The sequence below is a fragment of the Oxyura jamaicensis genome, chromosome 6, assembly GCF_011077185.1.
Source record: "Oxyura jamaicensis isolate SHBP4307 breed ruddy duck chromosome 6, BPBGC_Ojam_1.0, whole genome shotgun sequence".
NCBI classification, from domain to species: Eukaryota; Metazoa; Chordata; class Aves; order Anseriformes; family Anatidae; genus Oxyura; species Oxyura jamaicensis.
The window spans coordinates 35,753,002-35,780,615 of NC_048898.1; the positions used below are offsets into that span (position 1 = coordinate 35,753,002).

The window sequence follows — 27,614 nt, forward strand, 5'->3', positions numbered from 1 at the left end:
GTGCCTGTGCTCTCCTCGCCATCCTTTGCCTCAAGCACTGCATGGCACTCAGCTGCTCCATGAACAGGGCAGAGAGTTTGCTGCCAAATCTCTTGCAGCATAACCTTTGAACAACTTGTATCCTTCTTACATTGTGGAGCCCAAAACTGTTAGTGTCCAAAAGAAGGCAACAAACTGGGTGATCTTTAAGGTCCCTTCCCACCCAAGCTGGTCTATGCTTCTGTGTAGAAGCTGGATTTTCTGGATGACTGCTGCTTGATGGTACACTTGTAAAAATTGTATGTTCAAAAACATAAAAAGAAACTGCTAATACTTTGAATGCTTTAGAACTACAGATGCTAAATTGACTACATCTTTTACAGTGCACAAGAAAATGTAAACTACAAGAAAAGCTTGTAGTTTGATACTTTAACTCCATGAATAGGTTTTTAAGTGATCCTGGGTGTCGAAGGTAGAGGTTCAAGTTCCTCGTTTGCCTTGTTTGGACCGAGGTGTGAAACTAGTGCCCTCATCCCCATGCACACATTACCCCTTCTGTGAGAGGCTGGCCTCACTACTGCATGGCCGTGCAGCGTGCGGTGCCACATCCTCTCCCAGCGCCCCGCGGGACTGCCATTGCTCCAGCAGCCCTCTGCCCTGCGCCGAGACGGGCTTGGGGCACCAACACCGCGGGGCCGCTCTCCTCTGCCCCATCCCCTCGCCTCTCCCCGCCAACATAGGTTAGAAATAGGAATGGGAAAAAGTGACCTATATTTTTGACCAGTTTTATATCTATACCAATTAGATACCCGTAATTATAATAATACTCAATTACCCATATCTCCCCAAAAGACTTTTTCATTGGTGCTTCCTTTACACTATTCTTGTGTATCCAGGAATTAATAATGCCCAACTTCTTAAAAATACTGTTCTAGTGTAGATGCAAATTCAGCGTTTATGTGATCTATTATATGATCTGTAACCTCTGGCAACTGTGAGTTTTCAGCTCTGAAGCATTCATTATTCATTATTATGTACTGTTTGTTCTTTCATCACAGTAGAAAACTAGTAAAAGGTAATGAAGCAAAGCCAATTTGCTCATAGTTGGAGGGTATTTATTATAAGAGAGGATGTAGCTGGTATTCAGCTATGTTTTTGTGGTTTAACCTCCAAGGAATGCCACTAAGGCCTCCCACTGCTATTAAGCCAATGCCATTTCCTTATTTTAAAAAGTGGCGTATATATTTTTGTTGTTATTTTACCTGCTGTGATTTCAGACTCTCAGGGATTTGAATATGAACAAAAACATGTCCTGCATCTAAGTTCAAACTCTGGAAATTGCTAGAATTCAATATTTTCTGTTGTTGTTGTTGTAGCCAGCAAATAATTTTACCAGTGTTTTCTCTTTGCAGGATCCCATGCTCAAGGCTCCCTATTACTCAGCCTTAATGCATGTGGAATTGCCGATGCTTAGATCCTCTTTGAAACCATTTATTTTACTTTTGCCTTAACAATTATTAGTTTTATTAGCTTTGTAAGATGAGATCCTAATACTAAGCAAACTACTGTAGCACTAAAAATGAATCAAGTGACGTGACAGTACATTTTTTGCTTTGTTTGCAGTAGGCAGTTACTAGATGTGTTATTTTGAAACAGTTAGACTTGGATTTGTTTGCTTTACAAGCTTAAATAGTCACAATTGTTTTCTAATTATGGTAACTTTGGAGAGCTATCCAAATAGATAAGATCAGTAGCTGGAAGCCGAAACTGATTTGGAGCAATAAACTGATTTGGACATTTGGAGCTACACTGATTTGGAGCACGTGTAGAGTTGGGACTGCATGTTGTTTAGGGACCACAAACGAGCTCTGTTACGGAGTTTGACTTCACAGGCTGGGTTTAGTTAAAAGTTATCTCCTAGATAGTAAAGAAAATCAACTAACCAATGAAACTTCATAAAGATCTTTGTTTACTCCTTGGTTGTTACTGGACTCTGTGATGGTGGGCTGCTGGCTCCCATGAGGCAATGCTACTCTTGTGCTTTTGGATGTCGCGCTTCTGTTGCTTATGTAAACGCTTGGTGTTTCGCTGGATGGTGTACTTTTTATAATGATTGTAAATTGGACACATCACCTTGCAAGATAATTAGCACAGCAGAAGTGTCCATCTCTGCAGGACAGCAAGCTCTCAGGAGCTGAAGCAAAAACGCGGCGGTCCTGCCTTGCACAGCCTCAGACTCACAATGTGGCTGTGAAGCGCAGCTCGCTCCCTGTCCTGCGGGTGAGGCTGGCTGGTTCACAGCATGTTATCCACGGGAAGAAAGGGGCAGCCGCACGGGCTCGCTCGTTTTGCCATGTGTGCCTGTGCAGGCAGAGCCCCCAGGCAGCCTGGTCAGCTCCGCTCCCTCCTGCCATTGCCCACCACTCGCTGGAGAGGTTCGCCTGTGATTTTGGCTTCCAGGGCCTTTCCAGAGCCTGGCAGTACTGTCTAACTGGTCTTCTAAAAGGAAAAGTAGGCATTCAGACTTCAGGAAATCAAAACCTGTCTCCTGAGTGTTCGTAGCTGTACTGAGAAAGAGCGTGTTCACAACCATGTTAAAAGATGCGTGTCCCGTTCAGCACCAAGATTGGTGTTGGACAAGATAGTTGAAGAAAAACTTTCTCAGTGAAGCTTTCTCTTGTAATTGTTTGTAAATCTATAAAATCAGCTAATATTAATTTAGGCTTTCAGAGTTATATCAAATATACATCAAAGGAAAAGTAGGTGCATGTGCCAAGTTGGTTAAAACTACACGGGCTCTGGGTATTTTTAGCTGTCCTATCTGAAGTTTGCTCTTTTTTTCAGCTGAACTTTTTATTGGGTCCTGTTGTATTTTGTCCTCAGTCCTTGCTGATGACAGCCTGTTTTTAAAACAAGATTGCTGCGTAGCATGGTTCGTTCATTAACGGCAATTTGTGTCCAAGTGGAGTGCATGAAGATCCATAAAATACATGTGGGAGAGGGCATTTATTTCTTCCCTTCACGCTTGTCAGTAACTTACTTCAAAATGCTTCACAAAACAGATCTACACCAAGATGTGTTTCAGTTAGGGGGAATCTCAGGTTTGGAGGAGGAAGTGACTTGTCTGAAATCACGAAGAAGCCAGCAGCTCTTATCATCTTCGTTTTGTGAGCTTAGGCTAGCAGCCTGGTAACTTGAGTTTGCAGTGTGACCTGTAAATGGGTGCATGCTGTGTTCCCGTCAGCTCTGCCATATGTAAGCCACTGTCAGGCTTCTCGCGGCTGCCAGGCCTGGTGCGGCCTTCACCCTGCGCGCTGACTGCCGGGGCTCGCGCCGCGGATGGCGGGGGCCTGACGGACAGCACGGCACACGTGGTGTCACTTGGCCGTGGTGCGCTGGCAGCTGCGGATCAGAGCTCCCCATCGGCCTGCGTGCGTTCTGGCGAGTCACTGCAGCAGCTGGGCAGCCTCGCCTGGCAGCTGCAGCAGCAGTGCCCGTGGGTCTCGGGGCAGTTCGGTTGTCGGTCCTTCGCAGCACGGTTATCTCGCTGCGCCAAAGGGCTGTTAGCTACAGGTAGGGCAGGCATACTGCTTGTCTTGCTCACTGGAATGGAAGGCTGCTGCGTCTCAAATTTTGCTGATGTTTAATTAATTTATTTTGATTTCTGATGAGGTTATTTGCATAGTCAGGAACTAAGGAGTTTAGTTTCCTGTCATCAGATCAAAAGAAAAATTCCAACGTGGTTTAAGGGAGAAACATTTTTAAAGACTCTTTACTTCAATGTTGGAGAAAAAAAAAAAGTATGAAGGGAAGGATTTCCCTGATACTTTTTCAGTTACTCACTGCACTGAGTTGCAGTCGGGAGGCTCTGCAGTAGTCATGTCTGCCTTCTGCATGTTTGCCTGCCACTGCCAGCCCGGTGCCGGAGTGGGGCAGGACACGGTGGGCTCTGCAGTGGGGAGGCGAGGCCTGGCCGGCAGCCCCAGCCGTCCCAGTGCCAGCGCCTGGAGGGACCGGAGGTGGCTTCTTGTTCCCGCTCCAAGTGGCTCGCCGAAACCAGGCCGTCCTGCCTCTGAATGGCTGTGCAGACAGCGAGGCCTTTGTGCTGGCTGGGACCTCTGAGTGCCACCGAGTCAAAAATAACACCCAGTCAGATTTTTAACATGTTATTAGCCTGGTGTGTTTGCAACATACTTGGTTAGTTCATGCTTACCCCTTCAAAAATTGAAGTGGTTCTGTAGCTTGGGTCCATTATTTTGCAAGATGATAAAATGTTAAATATGAGTTGTAGAGACTTAATACGAACACAGAAATGTTTTTAAAACTTGTTTGCAATGCTGGATATAGTTAACACAGAGAAAATTTGCAAGGGCAAAATAATGTGTTTCAAACAGCAGCAAACATATAATTCCTGCATGTTAGACTTGATGCATAGCAAAAAAAGCGTATGTTCTACTTCTTTAAGCATGATTGTATTCTAACGCTGACAATTTAATATTGAAGATACTTGAGTTACACAAGACTAGCTTTTAAAACAGTGTGATGGCTTTACGTGCCTCCGGTGTTAGATACGTCTGTATATATACTTCCTGCTCTACTCTGTGCCTCACCTCGAGCACTGTGTGCAGGTCTGGGCACCACAGTACAAAAAGGATGTGAAACTGTTGGAGAGTGTCCAGAGGAGGGCTACAAAGATGGTGAAGGGCCTAGAGGGGAAGACGTACGAGGAGCAGCTCAGGTCACTTGTTCTGTTCAGCCTGGAGAAGAGGAGGCTGAGGGGAGACCTCATCGCGGCCTGCAGCTTCCTCATGAGGGGGAGCAGAGGGGCAGGTGCTGATCTGTTGATCTCTTTAGTCACCAGCGATAGGACCTGCAGGAATGGTGTCAAGCTGGAGCAGGGGAGGTTCAGGCTGGACATCAGGAAGAGGTTCTTCACCGAGAGGGTGGTCACGCACTGGAACAGGCTCCCCAGGGATGTAGTCACTACACCAAGTCTGTCGGAGTTTAAGAAGCGTTTGGACTGTGCTCTTAGTCATATGGTCTGAATTTTTGGGTAGACCTGTGTAGAGCCAGGAGTTGGACTCGATCCTTGTGGGTCCCTTCCAACTCAGGATATTCTGTGATTATATTCTATGATTCTAGTGTGTATATATATTATTTAAATAATTCTGCAAATAAGATACTACATAAATATAAATATCAAATGTCATAGCTAGTCAGCATTCTGTCTTGAGGTAATTGGTGATACTTGGTAAAACTGAGAAAAACTAGAAAATGAATTCAGGTGAACTCTTCAAATTCCCAGACAAAGAGGCATTTTGATCCTAAAGATGCTAAGTCCTCCTGAAGGTGCGCTGGAAGAGGTTATATATTTGCATCAAATGCTTAGGAACAAATTAATAGTTTAAAAACAAAAATGTTAACTTAAAACATTTGAGATCGTTATTGTGTATTATGAATCTTTTATGTGTTCTAAATAGTGATGCTCCACTTACTGCTTATTACCGTTCTGCCAGTTACTTCTCAGATAATAGCTGATATTCCTACTTTCAGAAAGAACACATCTGGATTTAGACCATTTATTCTGCCTGTTAACAGCTGTGGATGCATTTTTATTTTAAGATTTGTTTATCTGTTTGTTTCAGGTTGTACATACACACAAACCCCACTTCATGGCTTTACACTGTCAAGAATTTGGAGGAAAAAACTATGAAGCTTCCATGTCTCATGTGGACAAGTTTGTTAAGTAAGTAGCTGGAAAGTTGCTTTGTATTGCTAGTATATTATTCTAGGCAGAAGTCATTAAATGTGCAGAGTACTTCAAAGTGTGTAGACTGAAATTTTGACATGTCGTATGACCTTCCAGGAGGAAGTTACTAGGCGAATGTGCTTCTATGCAGTAGTTGAGGTAGATGTTTCCCAGTGGCTTCTCATAACGGTGGTGTTTTAAAAAGCTGGTGACACTGGGAAATTGGTGTGAGTTGGACAGAAGTTGATATAAGACAAGCAATACTGAAAGCACAATCGATTTACAAAAATATGCAACATTTATAAATCAGGGTGAATAGAGTTTTAACTTGAGCATTTAGTCGGAAGGAATGCTGTCAGAATCATCAGCAAATCTAATGTGCAGTGTTTGAGGAAGTAAGAAATACAAGTGAGAAATAAGTTATTTGTTATGTGTGTAGACTGAGGATGAATCTTAAGGCAAGACTGTATTAATTTGTTAACTTTCAGTAACTGCTGTTGCTGCAGCTCCATTAGAAGTTTCTGTGTAAATGAAATAATTTTATATAAAAATACGTTATGGGTGCAGAGTTAGAAAATATAGATCAAAAAATTAAGTCACTGAATTTAAAATCCTTGCCCGTTTGCACTCGTTCCTAGATGCAGGAGGCAGCAGTGCTCCAAGCCTCCTGTTGAAGTAATAAACCTTGTTGGTTACGTGAGTGATGTCAATAGCTCCGGTTGTCCTTTCTTTGCTTTTCTTTACCCTCTTTCTGGTATCCAGAGAGGTGCAGTGTATACTCGCACAGGGTATTTTTACAGTGGGCACATGTGATGTAATTAAGCATGAGGACGGGGCTCATGGCGCCCGGCAGTGGCAGTGACAGTGACAGCGGTCCGGCAGTGCCCTCTGCTGCTCCTCGTCTGCGGGCTGCACCAGTGGTTTGAGGAGTAAATGCCAGCGAGGCAACCCTGCACTTGTAACGTGTACATGTTGCATAAGTTTGTGTAAAAGTTATCTTTCTTTTCTTGACACCTGGTCAATTTTACGCATTTACAATGAAATCGTGGTTTGAAATGAGCAGACTCTCTAGCATGTGAGCTGATCAAGTGCGGTGTTGCATAAGTTGATGTGCCAGGCTGTCAGTTCTCTTTGTGCTAGGCAGAGGGGGAAGGAGAGAAATACTCTCGGGCCCCTCTGCTTGCTGGGGGATGAAGTGCCATCATGCCCACGACTGCTGTGTGCCAGCTCTGGCAGGGGGCAGCAGGGATCTGTCAGGCACCCTGGAGCAGCCGACCCACTTGCCTGACGTTTGCTAGCTCTGAGCATGGCTCACCAAGTCTAGCACAGAGAAAATGACCCTTTGGGTCACAAGGCTCAGCAGAAGCCTGCCTGAGGGTTCAAAAGATAGCTGTACCAGGGGCTGGTTTTGCACCATCAAAATTCATCTGAATACTGGAGGATTGTGTCCCTTCACACTCCCTAACCACCTTCAGATGAGCATCATTTTCTTAAGTCACGTACAAGAGCACCTGGACCAGCATCATGCACCACTCCAAGGCACAAATGGCAAACTCTTCAAGCCTGCTGCTTTTAGAAAGCCAACTTGTATTGAGTCAAAAGACTGCTTTCACCCTGCTAGTAACGGAGTTGAAAAAAGCAAAGTTCTTAACGTTGAGATCATGGGGAGGTTAGCATGAGTTGCCTAATTTTATGTAATTTTCAGATGTCCAGAGACTTGAGTCCTTCACAACTGTGTCCAAATGGCACTTAGAAATTTTGAGATTTGTGTTGGAAGTGGAGGTGGTGATGTCAGCATGTAATTAAATGGCCATACCACAGGAAACTTTTATTCCAACATGGGTTGAAAGCCTGCAGTTCCTCTGTGTGATATTGACATTTCAGTACAGAGAATGATGCTAAAGCAAGATAGTATGTTTGCATGTCCTTTCATATTTTCACTCTCTTGTCTTTTAGAGAATTATTATCAAGTGATGCAATGAAAGACTACAACAGAGCTCGAGTTTACCTGGATGAGAACTATAAATCACAGGAACATTTTACGGTAAATTTCTTTATTAAATAAGTTTAGTTCAACAGATAGTGATTTTTTTTTCTATTAAATTGTTGAGGTTTTTAGGTTGGTGTGTCTATGTGAGCAGTTTACATCATGATGAGGATATACTCTTTACTAAGAGTATTTACTCTGTAAGATATGTAAATGCTGCTTTCACAGAAGGGCATCCAATGAAAAAATAAGTAGAATAGTATGATTCACAGAAAGTCTTTTCTTTTGTTTAAAATGATTGTCTAATTTTTTTCTGTAACAACCTTCTCGGTGGATCAGAATTAACCTTCTGTTGAAGAAACTGACTGTCTGACAGGTGATGCCAGATCTGGAGCATAATTAGCTGGGAGCAGAGGTTCGCAAGTAGTCTAGACTTGTTGTGAATCCCCAGAACTGATTCACAGCCTGGCTCGAGTGTGGGAATGTGAGAAGAGAGCACAAGTTTCCACTGGTATGTGAGTGATGTACACATGAAGCATGTGTGCAGTTGCCTCTTACGCAGAGCAGGCAGGAGTGTATGGTCATCACCAGGATTGCACAATATGCAGAAAGAGCTGGTGTTCTGTTTAGTTAATTACTACTAGATTGTACAAGAAAGAGTGGTTCTTAAGTGGTTAATTAATGACACCTCCCTTCTGTCCAGTACAGCAGTTTTCTTTTCCCCTGAGGTATTTCTCAGAACCCTTTGTCAGGCCCTGATGTCTTCTGTGGCTGGACTCCCTCATTCAAAGCAGATGACAAAAGGACGGGGGGCAGTGGCCAAAAGCAGCACTGGGGACATGGAGTTCAAACAAGTAAACAGCACCCCCCACGTGCACATAAATCCCAGTGTGGTAGCATGTGAAGGTGAATAGAAACTAATAGCAAAGATTTTTATTAATTTTTGAATGGCTGTGGCCAGAAGCCCAGGGAAGCTGGAACTGGAGGTGGGATATTTGGATTTTATTTTTTTTTTCCTCATCAAAGAGGAGAAAAATAACATTATTGGCTTTACTGAATCTTAGCGGAAAAATGTCATGTCAGGAGCATTAAAACTGCAGGCAGAAGGTGTTCGGGAAGTCCTGGAAGATAAAGAGCAGTGGGACAGAACTGTGTTTTGCAGTTGCTTGTAGCTCAGAACCATGACCTAGCAAAGAGCCTCTGGAGGAGCTGTCACAGGGCTGTGAGGGCCCCACAGCGAGCACCTCCCGTGAGGGCAAGTGGAGTGCCAGGGCTCCATGCAATGGGATCCGCTTCCGACAGGGGGTTGGACCCCATGGTCTCCAGGGGTCCCTTCTGACCCAGGCTTTTCCGTGATTATGAGAAAAGGGAATAATCATCAGTGACCTGAATTCGGGAGAACTGCAGCGAAGATTCATGCAACCTATAACAAAATACCTTTTTCTTTGTTTATTAAAGATGGTCATGATTCTCTGTAGTATTGAAGTTTTTGTACATAACGTGTGGTATGCTTTTTTGACGTCCCTGTGGCAGATAAAAGGTTCATAAAGTGGTTGACAGCAATCCTAGACAGAATGTTTGTCACTTGTGTCTCTGAAAAGCTCTGTATTTTACAAAGCTCCAAATTCAAGAAATAACATGGTTTCTTCTTTCAGACTCCAGTAATTTTTTCCAGGCATGGCTTTCTTGCAGGATTCCTTAGCCACCATTATAACTCCCCCTTTCCTGTCATAAACGCTACCTTGCATATCTTTTTTTTTTTCCTCCTGTATTTTATTAAAACTAGACCTTTCTGGAAAAAAAATTCTGTCAAAATAGTCACTCAATAAAGGAGGGAGGGAAATAAATAAAGGACTGCTTGTACTGATATTATTTTCCAGTGAAAATAGGCTAACCAAGCATGTGTGTATTTATTAACCAATTAAATTACTTTGTTGAACTAATAACTAAATCTGTTGAAGAGTAAAATATAAAACAGATTTCTAAAACAGTGCATGCGTGCTGTTTATAAATAATGCTACACGTGTCAGCAAAGCAGTGCTGAATGTCTAAGAAGTGGCTCAATCAGTTTCAAATGGAGATCATCACAGGAGGAAGGGTGTTTCTCATATGAGCCCTCATATCTTTCCAGATTTAGTATCTATCATCTGTATTAGTAACCTGGCAGTAAATGTAAAATTAGCGCTGATAATCTACGAATAACAAAAGTATTGGGAAATAACAATGAATTTTGGACAATTGCATGTTGGTACGGCGTCTGCAGTTGAGAGTGGGACTCGCTGTCTGGGAAGGAACAGTTCTGGAAAAGATTTAGAGGTGGTATTTTTGCAAACAAGAAATAAACTCCCCTTGCATGCTGTGGCTCAAGAAGAAAAGCAGTCCTTGAAAACGTAAGTAGTAGAGAAGGAGTATAATTTAGGTGGTGATTTTTGCCTCTGTATACAACCACAAGTGAAGTCAGCATGGGTGTTTTGGCATCCAGTTCTTAAATGGAAATTTTAAAGCCTATATAAAAGATGGAGGTGATCCATAGAAAGATATTTCTGGCTTTTTTCTGTATGTCATTCTTTCTAACCCTTGAAGAACCTTTTAGAGTTGAATGAGTTCAGTGTGAAAAAGGAGTAAAACAAGGAAGGAAAGATGATTTAATTACATGATATAATACTGTCTTCAGGAGAAAAATGCAGCCTGATAGAGCAATATTTTATACCTTCCTCATTGGTTTTCCAGTAGCAGTGGCATGGAATCAAAGCCAGAAACCTAGGAAAGAGCGACTGGGATGTACCTTCACGCTAAGCTTCATAACCTTCAGATTTCTTATAGTCTGCTTGTTGGCACGTAACATTGACCAATCCTGTACATACTTCTTAAGACTGCTGTCTTAGATCAAAGATTCGTATAAATGACGTTTTACACATGGATTTGAACTGGCAGTGGTTCAGCTCCTTGGTTCAATGTTTGTGTGTGTATAACTTATGGACTGGGTGACTATCTGAACAGGGATTTTACCACTGTGTTGTGTCCATGTAGGGTAAAGTTTTATTCTTATCTCCAGTGTGGCTTGGCTCATGCAATGTTATGCGTCTCCCTGTTTCCTCATTAGTTCTGTTTGATTGCAAAGGTCTTTTAACTTTTGTGGGCTTTTTTTCCATCCCTTCTATGGCATGGAATTGGCAACAGATGCCAGCTTATAATTATGTTATTACCTCTCTCTCTTTGAAATATAAACATTTATCACGTATATTGTTGCATATCTTTTCTTTAGAAGCGAAGAAGCCCAAGTAGTTGTAGTTTGGCTAACCTTTAGCCCTGGTGCTCTAATATCCCCTTTTCTAGAAGTTTTGGCAACGTTTCTTCCACAAGACTTTCCTTGGCTTGGCTCCTTCAAAGCTAAATCTGGCTTTGCTGCCCACAGTTATGCTGCTTGTCTGCACTAGGACTGACAGTGAGAAAATGCATTCTGTAGTCTGTCCCTTCAGCACACAGCCTCTCTCTTCCAGTTGAAGGGAAGCAGAGGGTGCAGGTTTTACAAGAGTCCTGTGAAATAACAAAAGAACGTGGTATCAAAGTGTCTCTTGGCAGTGATTTGATTTTGAAGACTGCAGTAATTCACTATGTACTAAGGATTAAAATGGTTCATCCCAGATGCAAAACTTAATAGCAAGCATTTGTTACTTGTGGTCCAGTATGTCAAATCTAGCGTCAAAACAGGCTGGTTCTAGGCTCAGGGTTGCAGGTGCTCTCGTGAAGCGGGAGAGAACGCGCTTTGGCTGGCTGGCTTTTGTTTTCCCGTAGGTGATGGGCTGAAGCTGCTGGGAATTTGTTCCACTCAAATCTTACTTAATAATGTGCACCAAAAAATTGAGATTGCCCTAGAAAATAACAAATAGAGTGTGCGGGGTGGAGCGGGCTGGGTCCTGCTGGCTGCAGCTTGTGGGCTCGTGGCTCGCAGTCACTGCAGGCAGGGCTGGGAGGGGAGCCCGGCCCCAGGCTTCAGGGCGAAGCTTGGGAACCTCCCAGCAGGAATCGTGCCCAGTGTGCGGGGCAGCATGTGCACATATGTGAGCCAAATAACTCATGTCACGCTTCAACGATGCGCGGTTTTATAAAATTTTAAAATGATCTGGAGATTAATCTCTTGGCAGAAAGCTGCTACATTAGAGCTAATGCATATCAGCTCTGGGAAGATGACAGTGTCAGAGCTAAGAGCTCCCAACAGTTATGGATGAGGTTTGCGGGTGACAGCCTCTGCAGGCAAAAAGATGGTTTCTCAGAAGGTTCAGGTGAAACGAAGGGGCAGCTCCAGTAGACCAGTTGTGACTGGAAATAGTGAGAGCAAACCCACGTGGACAAAATTGACTCATATGCTAGACAGAAATGTGCAGATAACCAAAAAACTTGATAATGCTATTTGTAGCCTCCTGTAAATTTCTCACTTTAAAGCCACAATATTTTTTTTGTCTCATAAAATGTAATCCAGAAGGTACAATTTATTTTCTGTTACATACTGTATAAGTAGTGAAGTGAGAAGACAGGTCAAAGACTGAAATTGGTAAAAGCCTGGAAAGCTAAGAAGTTCAGTACAATTGTTCTACTTATTTCTAAGCATATCCCGTGGACTTCGCTCCTAGTTACAAGGATCTTTATAGTTGTGTTGATTTTTTTCATTTTATTTTTATTCCCAGTTTCCTAGCATCTATCTTCTGGGTTAATTTTATTGTGTATTTCATGTAGGGGGTAGATTATAAATCTTCTAGCTTCTCCACCAGAAGAGTTACTCAAAAATAGTTGGTTTTGATGAGCTCCTTGACTGTGGATGCTTCTCAAATAGTGTAAGCAAACTGTGAATAAGGCACTTTTATTCTGGAATAAGAGCATTTGTGCTGAAGCAAAATAAGTTGATGAAGTTTCAGCTGAAAATAAGTTGATGTTTTCATCAAATCAGTAATTAGTTTTATAGGAAAGCATGTCAGTATAATCGGTGACATTTTTTATTGTAATTAGATCAAAGGTAGCTTTGTTTGGTGCTCTGTATTTATTGATTTCTGGAACATTCGATTACAGTTTTATACTGCTTAGCAAATGCATTTTTTTTCATTGTTAAGGGAAGGCAAAAGAAATCCCTGCACATCTTGAAACATAGTTTCTTTGTTCAAAGCACATTTCAGTAGTTGGAGAAAGAATTTTCATTGCAGTAAGTCAAATTGTGAGGACTCCCAGCAAAGCAGGCCTCGGAGAGCAGGCTTGTCACCAGCTCTCACCTCAAATTTGCAGGGAGCATATTAAGAGTTGTGTGTGGTTGTTATAGATCTTACCTGATTTGTGGAAGCATCTACCCAGGAATGTGGGTGCTTTACTTCTCAGTATAGATTTATTTTAAAAAATAAACAGAATCCTCAATTACCTGTCTGCTTGTCATCTGCTCACCCTGATAGATAACCTTGCTATGAAAAAGATGCTGTTGGGCTATACATTTGATGTGTTGAAGTTTCAGCTTGCTCCTCCTTGTAAGGATGTATTACATAGCAGATTTTCTTTCAAACTAAAACAAACAAACAAAAACAACTTTTTTCTGATATTAGGAAGATCTATTTAAACATCACTGAATCCACTAACCACTAAAATATTTTGCATGGCTAATGTAAATAAATTGAGAGGAGGGAGAATGCTGCTCTCACATAGCTGCCTTCTTCCAAAGTTCAAGTTCTGTAAGGGAAATTGCTGAAATAAAATTTCCCTTAAATAACCACCAGGAAATCAACGAATATAATAATTAATGGAGAATACAGCAGCTAAGTTTTTTTATTATTATTTATTTATTTTCCTGACAGGCATTAGTCCTCTGCCCCTGCTTTGTGCACAGGTTACTGAGATTGATAATTGCCTTTCTGAAGATAATGAAAGCACGCGGTCGGTCAGGAATGTGTGTGGGTCCCCTGATGAGCAGCTCTAGCACCACCTCTGTGGGGCACAAATCTTGTGTGTTGCACAGCAGTTGCTTGGGCTGCCTGCTGCCTGCCTCCCTGCTGTCTCTGTTCCACGATGTCCCCACGCGGCTCCATGTTAAACCAGCTCCTTGCCCCCAGAAGCTTTCCCAGGACTGAGGCAATGCCCAGCAGGGCACGGGCAGCTGCAGCAGTGGCCCTCACCACAGACCGCCCCAGCACTGGCTTGATGCAGGCGTGGGTTGCACCAGTCAGGTGGAACAGCAGAGATAAAGTGAGGATAAACACCCTAAAAGAGGTGAAATGCTCAAATGCTGCAGGAACACAGACATTTTCTCTTGGACTATGTAAATACGTACGTGCATCACCATAATGCATAGATGGTGCTTAAGAATATATTCCTAATTGTTTTTACTTGATTCTGTGCACTCTGTACCAGTAATTTTTAGTTATAAAATTACTTTTAAATTAGGTGAGATAGAATCATAGAATGGTTTGGGTTGGAAGGAACCTTAAAGATCATCTAATTCCAACCCCTTGCCATGGGCAGGGACCCCTGCCCCCAGCGCAGGCCGCCCCCAGCCCCATCCAGCCTGGCCTTGGGCACTGCCAGTGCTGGGGCACCCACAGCTCCTGGGACAGCCTCTTCCAGTGCCTGACCACCCTCAGAGTAAAGAATTTCTTCCTTACATCTTATCTAAATCTCCCCTCTTTCAGTTTGAAGCCATTCCCCCTTGTCCTCTCACCACACCCCCGAGAGAGTCCCTCCCCAGCTTTCCTGCAGCCCCCTTTAGGCACTGGCAGGCCGCTGTAACGTCTCCCTGGGGCCTTCTCTTCTTCAGGCTGAACAACCCCAGCTTCCTCAGCCTGTCTCTGTAGGAGAGGTGCTCCAGCCCCTTGACCATCCTCGTGGCCCTCCTCTGGACTCATTCTGATAGGTCCATGTCCGTGTGTTGGGGGTCCCAGAGCTAAGTGCAGGGCTCCAGGTAAAGCATAGGGTGTTGTAGGGTAGGTTCTAAAGAGGGAGATTTGGTCAAGTCATTATCCGTAGTACTAATGACCTGATTTACGGCGACTCAGTGGAATCCAATGGCAAGCAGCAGTCCTAAAAATAAAGGCAGAAAACATGTTATTAAAATTCATTATTTTACCTTAAAATTATATCACCTCATTACTAAGAGAATAGTAAAGTTAATTTTTGTTAGATTAATGATACTTGAGTAATATTTTTGGTTGAGCTGAGTTCGAATAATTGGCCATTAATTGAAAAAGGAAATTGAATTGAATTTATCTTGTACATAAATCCTGTCATAGTTATTAATGGGTCTTAGAAAATATCGGCCTGTTCCCAGAAATGAATGGTGTACACTGATTCTTCTGAGCTTATTAGCAGTGGCAGTTTAGAGTTTTGTTAAATAAAAAAAAAATGATTTAGGAAGAGAGACATAATTGAATTGAATATAGGGGAAATTCACATGCCTGATTAGTTCTCAGACCATTTTTCCATTAACAATTTTTAAGGAGTTTTTGGTTTTGCAAAAATGCAGATTTTCTCCAGGAGGTGGAGCTGAAGTACTAGTTTGCATTGTTAACCCATGTCTCACTGTTGAACGAGTTTGTGGGGAGACTCATTTGATAAGGACGTGTTTGTACCACAGCGAAACAGTTTGAGCAAAACGTTCAAACGTTTCAAGCAAAACATTGTGAGCACACACTGAAACCTACACACTGTCTGTCCTTCTTTGCAGCCTTGGCTGAGAAGAGCACAGCTTTCTGGGTTATGGAAAAACTTTAGACTTTAAGTACATATACTTCAAATACAGACTTTAGTTTGTACTTGAGTTTGGTTTTTTTTTGATGATCTTTATGAAAAATAAGTCAAGCTAGGGAAGTAAGGCTTCATTTCTGGTCTTAAGCCAGAGTATTGTAGTAAACTGAAATCTCCCAGGTACTAATGCATATCTTTGTGGTGGTATGATTACAGCCTTGCAGCTTTTCATTTCCCTCTGTTGGCATTACTGTTTGTAATGGGACTCGGCAGTCCACCTCACTAGTCCGGGTGTGTTAAAGGTTACAGGAGCCAGGATGCTCCTCTGAGGGCTTCCTTGGAATTCCCACCCTGTTTTTTTCAGGAGGTCTGGGCATATTTCAAACTTCCTAAAAGCAATACCTTAGCAAATTACTGTTGATTGTGTGGTGCTGGCTTTCCGCAGTGTGCAGCAAGGTGTGCAGGCAGAAGTGGAGTCTAGCAGAGACACCGTAGCTGGGGGTGCAGGAGAACGGGGCTGTTCTGCAATGAAAGGTCACGCCACGGGAGAAGCCAAGGGGGTGTCATGCGGCTGCTTAGGCATTAGCCTGAAATTAATGCTGATGAGGTTCACCTGGGGAGCCATCTTCTGGAATGTGGAAAAATCCATGGACTTCCTCTTTAAAAGCACAGGCAAAAAGCTCCAGGGATTTTCAGCCATGTGTCATTTTTAACCGAGTGTTTCCCTCTGCTGCCTCACTGGCTTTGTTTTGGTTGGTTGCTTTTTCTTTGTCAGAAATGAATTTAGTATACCCTTTTTTTTTTTTGTTAAGTAACAACTTTTAAGTTTTCTTATGCAAGTCTTTTGGGATGTTGGTTTTAATACTCAAGCACATAGGAATGTGTGTAATAGTAGTGAGCTGCAGGATAATGCCTGGGGATGCCCTCTGGTGAAATGTGAGGCAAGCGTCTGTATGGCAAGCTTTTGATAAGCAATATGAAGGGAAAATGCTCAGTTTTGTGTTGTTGCTTGGTACTCAGATACTATTACTTTCTACTAATTCTGCTAAGCAGATGAGAATAAAAGGAGTAAAACAGTTTAAAGATATATGTTAGTCTTCCCTATAAACACCCCTAAAATGGCAGGAGCAAATCTACAGCAAGTAGTAGTAGTAGTGCCTTCTCGTGAGTTGTATTTGGTAGAAAAAGTAAGATGGAGAAATAAAAATTGAAACGGTATTTGTATGGAAATACCTGTGATGCAAAACCAGATAAAGCCTCATGGTGGCAGTGTCTTTCAGTGCTTAGATTTGCTTACTGCACTTGGTGGTGTACCTCGTGAGACATACTGCTCCTGCTCGTTTTCTTGCAGTCTCTTTCCTCAGGTTCTCCGTTGTAACACAGCCTCCTGGTTTTTGACAGTTCTTGATAAAATACAACATTGTGATGTGGTTCTAAAATACTCCCAAAGTTTGACCTCTTCATTAGCTCTTACCTTTTTTAAAAAAAAAAAAAAAAAAAAAAAAAAAACTGAAAAAATGAGTTCATGAAGTGAGTTGGTGAACGTAGAAGTTAATCGTACTGGTTCTGACAAAATTTTGAAAAAAAATGCTATATCAATATTGTCATTTTGTGACATGGACATGTATTTACAACCGCCTGAAATGAAATTTCCCACTTAATTTCTTAGGGAATTACTTCCAATCTCTTCTGGATGGGAAATGGAACCTAAAAGGTGTTGGGTGCCACAGCAGTTCCTTCATTTTTTTTTTTTCTATTCATTTTTTATGTGAATCTTAAAGCCTATAGATTATATAGAGTTATTGTGAGGAATTTCATGTGTTTTTTTTTTTCTCTCTTTCACCTGCTTTCTTTTCTATGTGCTTGGGAGAGGAGGAATAATTATAAACAGAAAAAATTCACAGATCAGTCTTTTCCAACCCTTATGATTTTATGAATAATGCAGTCCTGGGTCAATTTCTGTTGTATGCAGATTTGCTAGTGCTGATAAAATAGGTTATATGGCAGCTTTGTTATATGTAGAATCACTATACTGTTGTTTTCGTTAGCTGTGGATTCACAATTTCTGTCAAATTGCATTCTCTATGGCTTGTGGATTTTATATTAAGAATTTATATTAAGAATTTCATACTGGAGTCATGCAACAGACTGAATGTGTTTTAAACATGTAGAATTATTTGTAAATAATAAACTATTATTGTAGAAACCCATACATCTAAAAAAAAAAGCTGTAATATTTGAAATTATAGTCTATAGTACGTAAGCACAAAGGGAAATGAACTATTTCTAAGGGTTAAAGGAAAAGACTATAAAAATTGCTAATTACAGCTATAAAGGTAAGGATAAAATAATGAAGGTTTTTTTGTTTGTTTGTTTGTTTTTTAAACTACAGCGATTGTGTAGTGCAGGACATGCTGTAGTTACAAGTATCTTCAAGGCAAGCGACTAACTAGCACTTGCATGCCACCATCCTGTGCACTCATTGATACTGGTGTTTCAGTCAAGTTTTGGTGAGCTGGAGTCCTTGAAAACGGGCTGTATGAGCTGTGTACGTAGCACTTGGGCGTCTACTTATCTTTGCACAGCTCTCTGGATGCTGAGGCTCATCAGGAAAGCCTGGCTGACATTGAGCAGCTGCAGACATCTGGAGAAGCCTGCAGCCAGGTCGGGGGTGCCAGGGCACCCCGGGGCTTGCGGCCAGAGGTGCTGAGCGGGGAGGCTGCATGGCGGGGATGCCCGCTGTCCCCCAGCATGGTGAGGGCCCTGGCCCTGGCCCTCCCCGCCTCAGCATGTGAGAGGTGCCCTGTCCTGCTGCCAGCCTTGCCAGGGGCGTACAGACAGCAGTGCCTCAGCATGGTGGAACCGGAGGCCTGCCGTCCCACATCAACAGGCAGTCCTGCTTTGAGGACAACAAAGGAGAGAATAGCAAAGGTGGTGTTAAATCTAAAAAACCTGGATCGGACCTTTCCAGTTGTGCGTATCGTGTCCTTCCTTGCTTTGCATGAGTTTTGTGCAGTAAGCAGTTCCTGGTGTCATGTTTTGCTCCCCGTGGTGCCCTCCAGAGCCCATCTCCCTGCAGGGGCTGAGCCAGGACACGGGTCAAGCAGCGAGCTCTGCAAGGTGGTGACCACGCTGCATGGCCCCACGCTGGCATTTGGTGTTCCCTGAGCTGGGAGAGTGAACCATCATAGCTTTGTTTCAGTTTAGGAGTATGTTGCGTTTTTGTTTGTTTCTGCTTTGTTGCATATTTAATGGTTGTGTGTTCTTAAAGGAATTTGTCCAAAGATTTATGGAAAGAATTACTGATTGGCTTGACACATACATCAAAATAGTAAATTTTCACAATCTTATTCCATGTGTTTGATGACTCTGCACTTGACAGTTCAGTGGTACCGCTGAGGCTTTAGCTCCGAGCCCCTTGCAGCTTGGTGTTTGCTACCTGCTTTCTGCGTGACAGCTCTCAATTTGTATTCGGTTTCTTTCCCTTTATTTTAGTAGTTAACGCTTAGATTTTATTCTCTTCAGTCCTGTGTCTCAGAGAGTGAATATAATTCAGTGTGAGTGATAGATAAATTTGTTGCATGCAAGTACTAAGGGCTTCTGAGAGATGAATGGCTAATAGGGATTTTCACTTGCTGTGAATGTAAGCAGGGTCCCGTTTCCAGGCCCTTTTTGAATTTCCTTCTAGTAATGCTTCTTTACGCCTGAGCGTGTCACAGACCCGCGCTGGAAGGGGGAAGACCACCCCCCAGTGCCGCTGTGCCAAGGCCGCAGGCAGGCCCTGGCAGCGCCCGGTGGGGCGGTGAGCGCGGCCTGTGGCAGGGGCACCCTGCGGCCCCGCTGGGCGCTGGGCGGGCACGGTGAGCGGGGCCAGGCGGCCTTCCCGAGACAAGGGGGGAAGGCAGAGCCCCACCTGGTACCCGTCGCTAGCAGCTCATCCGTGGCTGCCTTTGTGACTTATGGGCAGCTGCGGGCTCTGTGCAGCCCTTTCCCAGCCCTGCAGCTGCTGCCCAGGGCCTTGCATGTGGGCTGCGGCTGCCTGGAAGAACTGCGGTGGAAATGGTGTTTTCCGACAGAGTGAGCGCGGGCACAAGGAACACAGGAGGTGCCTCACTTTGGAGCTCGCCCAGTCCTGCGTAGGTCACCTTTAGAAATGTCGGGGCATAGTCACTAGTTTTTTTTTGTTGTTGTTACCAAATAAATTAAATGTTAAAGCATTTGGCAGTCAGATGCTGTTCGTGTTTATATGTGGTGGGGCTAAGGGCAGGGCCATTACACATAGCTCTAGCGTGGCCACGACTCCAGTAGCAGCTCTTTTCAAGTAATGTGTGTGAGGAATTTTGTTTGTGTGAGTGAAATGTTTGATTTGGAACAGCCTTGAGCCTCAGGAAAAGATGTGAGATTGGAAAATGTGAAAACAATTGCTTGAGAAATTATAAAATGCTGTTTAAGGAACTTGCTAATGTGTTTGCCTGAGGCATTGAATTCGTTCTTAAATAAGAGCAGCATGACTCTCTAGAAAAATAATATGCATGCTATTTACTGATATAAACTAATGGGTTTATGAATGTTTGAAGTAATGATATAATGTAGTATTCATTGCTGAAAGGAAAGCAATACATGAGTCTACTCATTCCCTTCTGCTAGTATCATATGGCAGTCCAGTCTCACTGCATAGCTTACCAACCAGTTTTACATTTCAGAAAAGGCTTGGAAATGTTGGAAATGCATCTTGTTTTTTTTGTGTGATTAAAAAAAATGGATAGAAGAAAAAGCTTTTTGTTGCATTATGCAATCATAATCTGAAGATATTACTATTGATGTGAAGAGGCAGAAAGCTTCCCTGTTTCCAGGAGGGGAAAAAAAGTAGACAAATTGCAGAATTCTCAGTGAAGTTGAGCTGGGCTGAAATCTGCAGGCTCTGCAAGCAAGTCTGATAGATTTTGGCAGTGGGGTAATTGTCCAATGAGAGAAGACAGTTAAAAACCACCCAGTGCGGACAGAGGTAGTGGTATCTCCTCCCATAAAACCATCATTGTGGTGGTGATGGTAAATGCATACCAAATATCTCACAGTGCTTTTAAAGTAAAATTAACTTCCTGCGATTTTGATGCTAATATTAAAATGCCACAGACACACGCTTACTACTCTGTTAAACTTAACAATGTTTGCAATGTACAAACCCAAACTAGAACCCTTTGACACTGAGGAAGTGTTTCCACTTAGTTTTAGAGGGCTTTCCAAGTGTCTATTGATCAGTGTTCTCTAACAGCACAGAAATAATGTGTCTAATTTAACTGGCCACATGGAGGAGTATAGAAAAAACATTAGTTATCCCTTGAAAGGCTTGGAACATCGACAGAGGACATAACATTAATGACTTTCCTATACACGAGCCTCAAAAATGGCTAAATGAGGAAGAAATTACAAATTTATTTTCCTATAATTTCAGCAGTTGTCTTGTTTTACTGCACTAGTAAAGCATTAAGCAATGAATTGTCACACAAGTATTTTCCTGATAATTCTTCTGACATGCAAATAATATAAAACAAAAATAGAAAAGGATGGAAATGTGGGTTTTATTCATTTTGACAAATTTAGTGATTTTTGCTCATGAAGTTTGTCTAAGAGTCTGCCACATCTGTCCAAACAATTTCAAATATTGCTGTTCTCTAAGTGGCTCACTATATCAGGAACATCTTTGTTGTCTCAGATCAGTCTCTACCCCGAACACAGATTGCTAATTTTGTGGTAAGTTATTATCAAATAAATTTATGCCAAAGATGACTCTTAAACTCTTTTTGTTTTTCAAATAAGCAGGACAAATGCCAGGTCTCCAGAGTTGAATAGTGGCAGTCTGGGTTGAGAAGAGACCTACTGTTACCAGTTCCTTTCCTGTACACTTCAATATCACATAAACAAAAGTTTGGGGTTGGCTTCAGTTTATTCTCTATCCTGCCCCCTTCAGTTAAATGGAAGATTTCTTAGGGAAACATAATTACAAACTCTGTTTTGTGAATGGACTAAAATAGCCCTGAATGTTCATTCTAGAACTGACTGGCATTACTCCTAGATTGTTCACAAATCCTTCATACACTGCTGTTTCCTATACAGGATTATCTTCTTGTCAATGAGGGTTGAAGCTGGGGGCTAAACACTCCTGATTGTTGATAAGAGTAGATTTGCGTGTGGCATTCAGAAGTGCCTGTGCAACAGATGCTCTTTCTTTGTTCTTCCAGCTTGACTACTCAGATTGTGTATTTTTCAAGTCTTAGGATGTTTATAACATCTTTGTGACAATGAGTGGGTGTACAGGTACTCCTGTACCGGTGCCAGAAGCTAGGTGTGTATTTTGTGCCTGCCCTAAATCTCAACCTTGGAGCAGGCTGAAACAGCTGGTGGTCACAGGCATTACTGCACATGCTGGAAGGTGGGAAGTTGGGCGGTCAGAAGTGGGCAGGAGATTGGGTGATCTTCATTTTAAAAGTTCATAGATTAAGGTTTCAGCACTTACATTAGGGCAATTAGGGGGTCTAGAGCAGAGGGAAAGACATTGTCTAACGAAAGAAAGTTTGAAGGGAGGTGCAGTCGATGTCAGAAAAAACTTACTAACAGGGAAGATACGGACTTTACAGGTGGGAGAAGACAAAGTAAATGATAACTTCAACATACAAAAATTGGGAAGGGGGGAGGACGGGGGGGGGGCAGGCAACACGAATTTATAACTATCTCATCTCAGCTAATTATAATAATGAGTTATTAGTGATATGGCTTAGTGATAGGGCTTGTTAGTGTTAAGTCAGAGGTTGGACTAGGTGATCTTGGAAGTCTCTTCTAATCTAGATGATTCTGTGATTCTATTAATCTCAGGCTTGTAAGGCTAAAACCTAAAATACCTTTTATTCCTGAAAAGGTCTCCAAAAAAGATGAGTATTTCTCTGTTGGTTCATTCAATTGAGAAAGCAACTGCAGTCATAAATCCTACTTTCAAATATCACCATTACTTACAATCTTCTTTTATGCAAATTTTCTTTTAAATGACTGTTAATCTAATGCTAGATCATTTTAAAGCTTCCTGTCTCCTTGATATCTGATTACCAGGTAAGAATTTGAAAACCAGTCACTTTTACAAGAAGGAAGCAACTGCACCGGCTGTAGATCTGGATGTAGCTGATCTCTCTCCTACAAAAGAGAAAAAACACCTCAGTGCATCCTAACCTTTTATTTCTCAAGCACACCATGCCTGGTGTTTTCACTTTGTTTTGTTTTTAATGCTGATGCTGAATGGTATCAGCACACCAAATCCTCCACTGAGATACATGTGCACGGATACAAGTGCTATCAGATTATATGAATGTCTTCTTTTGACACACCACTTTTCAAAGGCTGCAGTCTAATCCCTTAGTTAATATGGTACATGAAAGCAGATAATACACTGATGGATTTTGTATGTGCATAGGGGAGAGGATTTAAGGTGTGATGAAAACAAAGCATGGAGTAACATTTACAAGGTATTAAAGATATTCTGGATATCTAATAGGGTATTTTTTATATTGCAATTATACTTCTAGAATTGAAAAACTGTATTTCCTCCAAACACAGAACAAAAATCTTAATGTAATATAGAAATAAAAGCCAGGATTGCGGGTAGGGGGTGGAGAACTGCAATTGACATTGCTTTATCAGCAAGTGAAAGTGAATTTACAGCATACAAGCTTCCCTGCAGTTGTTTCCTGTAGCAACCGTGCACTCAGCCATTGCACAGCCTTTGCACTTCTACTCTTACAATAACTGCTGAATTAAGTTTAGATCCGTTGCACGTAGTGTAGGCCTGTGCCCAGGGTATATAGTTGCCTGAGACTAGATGCTCTGTAGACAGAGAGCGAGGGTCGCTTTCTGGTGGTAACCCTACTTATCTTTTGACAGTAGTGAGAGAATATTCTGTGTGTGTCAGATGTCTCAGATGTATGGGGCAGGAAGGGATGAAAAATTAATTTGGAGGGTGCTGTTTTCCATGGTAGGGTTGAGTGCAGAACAGCTTCTGTGGTATAAATTCATTCTGAGTTATTTCTCCATATAGACAAAGATTGTTCTTCTGTCTATGGAATTGATCTTCTGAGGGAGAGAGGAAAAAAATGCAATGACGTTGGGCTTGGAAGAGTGAGAAAAATCTGAGCAAAAAAATTAGAGCACTTTGAAAATGTAATCTTAAATAAGCTGATTCATGTTGATAAGCACTGGCACATTGCTCTGAGGTCCCTTTACAGAAGATAAAGATTGACTTCTGTGTCTCTCAAACAGTACCAAAGTTGGAAAAGTTTCTGGGCAGTGTTGGGCTGTGTGGAAAAGCATGGCTTGTTTTATACTGACTGCAGTAAGTGTTGCTTCAGGGTTCCCCTGCCAGGGTTAATAACCAACAGGCCTTGACCAGCAAGGGGTCCTAGAGCACCTCTTCAGGAAACAGGCACTTCCATAGGGAAGGAGTTGGCTTTAGGTTGTGAGTATTGGCATTCCTGGTAGTTCTGGTCTGTTTGTGAGTGGTTCTGTGGTTGAGAGAGAGACCCCTCTCTCCTAGGAAAGAGACACGACTGGGATTTCTTCCTGCTGCGATTGCTGTTACAAGCCACGTCCCTGCGCTATGCCTATTGAGACAGCTGCTTTCAGCAGAGCTGGCTGTGTCAGAGCATCCTCTCACGAGCAGGGGCAGAGCCACCTATTGGGTGCTGAGCACCACACTTGCCGTCGGGACCCCACTGGTCCTGCTGCTCGCGTGTCCCTTGCCTCTGAGAGCTTCACTGGATATTTAAAAAATTACTATTGTTACTATACTAACAGTAATACTTTTTTCCAGTTTGTTTTCCTGCACGCTATTTTAATAAAGTACATATGTATGCAAAGAGATAGGCTCTTACCTCGTGGTAGTAGAAGCCTTGGTGTATAGGTTTGAAGATGCTCTCTGCTGGAGTTGTATCTCTTGTGGACTCCAAATCATTATAAAGTCTAAGTGGGCTCGATGATGTGAACATTATTTAAGCAGAACCTGACCTGAGTAAATCTATTTCCCTTTCTGCAGTTGTATGTACACTTATATTTATACCATTAGTTCCCATGCCATTGCAATTTATGAAATAGAGTGCAGAAGGCTATCGCAATGAACCACACTTAACAGAACAATTTGCTACATAAGAGACATATTTTGATGTCTGCAAAAAGAAATATACCTAATATTAGGTATAGCTCCCTATTACCATGGAGTAAATAAAATATTTTAAATATTCAAACTCTTAAAGAGAAATGAAGGCAAGAGAGGTGTTAAGAGAAACAGCAACTTCTATAAGCAACCTTGTGAACAGTTACTCAAGTCAGACATCTTCAATGACTATCACATCGATAAGATCAGAACTTGGCAATAGTTCTTCAGTTGAATAAGTATTCTTTCTTTTTATTGTTTACCAGGAGTTTCCAGAGTCTGAGAAACTTCCCGTTCTGTGTACTGTTTGGTGTACTTGTTGGCTTATCGTAATGCATTTTTGGCTGGATATCCTGTTAATTGGGTGCCTTGAAAATATTTTATTTGTGGTTGGTTGTAGGTTATCGAGTGGTCTTGGGAAGTCACAACAGGCTTGAACCTCCAGGAGGGCTATGGCTATTCTCTGCATAATCCCAGGAAATCGGCAGACGATAAGAATTATCATCTGTATTTTGGTCCCTGTGGTGGCTGACTTCTTCACTTGGAATGATTTCTGCCCATTTTCAGGTTATTTTTTCAGACAAATGAAGTGGGACCCTAAGCCAGCAGAGGAGCACATGCTACATTTCAGCCTTCACAGCCAAGGTGGTCCAGGTTGGCACGGAGAAGGTTCAGACTTCCAGCAAGAAATATGTGGTTGAGAATTCTCAGTCATGTAAACAAAATCAAAGAGGGTTGGGGAAAAAACACAGGGCACTGTAAACGGTATCTTAGGGCTCTGCATCATTTCAGCCTAGAGTAAATCCCAGTTCCTTAGGATTTTGTAGGCATACTAAGAATTGGAAGCTTACTGTTGTGCTTTAGTATGTTTGTAGTATGTTTATATGCGGACAGCCTATCTGGTAGGGTCAAACAGTGAATCTGATTAAGTCCCAAACTGGTTTGCGGATCTGGAGACAACATCACTTGGAGAACGTTCCTTAAAATTGCTAGTACAGTAGAGGTCTATTTACTTTTTTGCCATTAATGTTGTACCAACAAAATACCACTTCCATAAAACTTCTTTAGAGATAGCAGTGGATGTTCAGACACTTTAATTTTACAGAGATGCCTTACTCACAGACCAGTAAAGTGGTTTGTCTTTATATTGGCTGAGTGGGAACGGTGATGTTCCAATCCAATTTAGGAACGGGAATGTAGTGGTGAAGTCTGGAGAGCTGCTGTCCAAGGTTTGCATCTCCCTCAAATCATATCCAGACCTATTGCTGTTTTTCAAGGGGGCGTAGGATTTGTCTTGAGTCCTAGGCCTTCTTCCAGGTGGGACGTTTCAAGTCACATGCTTGTTCTTTCTAATTCTTCTGTCAGGCTTTCCAAATAATCGATGAGATAACCAGGATGGCGTAACAAGTCTCATCCAGCTCTTAAAGTATTTGTTCACTGTTCTCCTAATATTAGAGTTAACTATCATTCTTTGACCTGCATCCAAAGTTGCTGTTTTATTTTCATGATAGGTGCTTTGGTTTGTGAGTGACCAAGAACAAAGACAAGGAAGTTTTCTTGAGTTGTGGAGATGTAATTGTGAAATAGAGTGTTTTGGAGTGAAATGCGAGGTGTATTGTTTCTGAACAGTGTCATGAAAGCATAGATAACTGTTCGTTCATTTGGATCATTTGCTAGTCAGCTGCAGTTCTCTGCTGTTACCCTTCCAGAACTGGAATTTAGAAGCAGGCGTCTTCCCTTCTTAATACAGAACAGGCGTGTCAGGAAGACTGCGTGCTTGATCACGGTGCATGTCCCCATGAGTGCGAGGTAGTCTCCTTACCCTGACTTTGCAGTGCTGTTGTCAGGAAGCCAGAAGCTGCTTGGCTTTCAGTTAATGTCATTACATAATGCTGCTCCTTTAATATGACCTTTAGCTCTGATACATAATTTGGAGAAATAGTCCTGCATTTAGTTTTCAGTTAGTATTCTGGAGCATATTCCAGGAGAATGACTGTAATTTATTGCTCTTCCAAGCACAGGACTTCAGGAAGGCTATTTTTTAAAAAGCGTGAGCTATTAATTATAGCAAGAAAAGAATAAGCTACTTTGAGCAGCCTATCCACAGAGTCACATTTCCTCCTTGTCTGTGCTTCTTGTTGTCTAGGACACAGAATGTGATATTTCCCAATAAATCCTCCTTACCTGTAGGTACTTTTCTCATTTTGGTATCTACTGAGTTTCACATGAGTTTTAAGGAACTGATTACAGGGCTAAATGGAAAATAATACCTATTTTATGGGATTGCCAATGACTTCCTGGGGACAGATGCTAATGTTTTACAAAATCCTTCTGAGGTGTGCAATTTTGCCCTCCTTTTTGAATTGCGGTTCCTTGGCAATGGGAATGGTCGGTCCATAGTTAGCACGTGGTCTGACCAAAGCAGTTACCTATGCAGTGCTCCCACATGTAGGTGAGCTCAAGTCTTCCAAGCCCTGCTGGCTGTGAGTCCCACGGCTAATGGACTTCATCCTTGTGCTGCACGCCTCTGTTCCCGAACCTCCATGCCACTGGCTTATGCACAGTAAAACCTGCAGGCATGTTCTTCTGACTATTTAGAAATTGTCTTCCTTTTTCTGTGTGATATGTTAGTACTTGTGTAGGATTTTGGTTATCTTATCCTGGAAGGATGAATGCCATTGCGAAAGGGAATTCTGAAGCACTAAGGCTGTATGTAAAAAGGGCCTTTCAAGTCAGTGCATGATAGTGGAAAAGAGAGAGCTAAATTCAGACCGGACTGAAGTTAGCTGTGACAGTGCAGGACGCAGTACATGCCATTTTGTATGGCTCTTGGAGAGGCAGCACGTCCTTAAACCACTGCAATGAAAGAGATGTCAGGGCAGTGATCCACTGGCTGGGTCCATAATTCTCCCTGCCTGCCTCCATCAGCCTCGGTAGCGGCGATCAATAGAGCCACCGGAGCCTGGGAGTGATGCCTCTTACCGCAGGAGATCCTC

The 27,614-nt window shown here is 42.3% G+C and overlaps 1 protein-coding gene across 2 annotated transcripts in view; it reads left to right on the plus strand.

Annotated features, from left to right (window-relative positions):
* Positions 1-27,614, plus strand: part of INPP5A (inositol polyphosphate-5-phosphatase A) — a 198,450-nt gene that overhangs the window by 21,166 nt on the left and 149,670 nt on the right. For both annotated transcript variants that reach the window (XM_035329692.1, XM_035329691.1), the window contains exons 3-4: positions 5,625-5,725; positions 7,685-7,772. In XM_035329692.1, the coding sequence (XP_035185583.1) occupies positions 5,625-5,725; positions 7,685-7,772 (189 nt within the window). The remainder of the gene's footprint in view (positions 1-5,624; positions 5,726-7,684; positions 7,773-27,614) is intronic.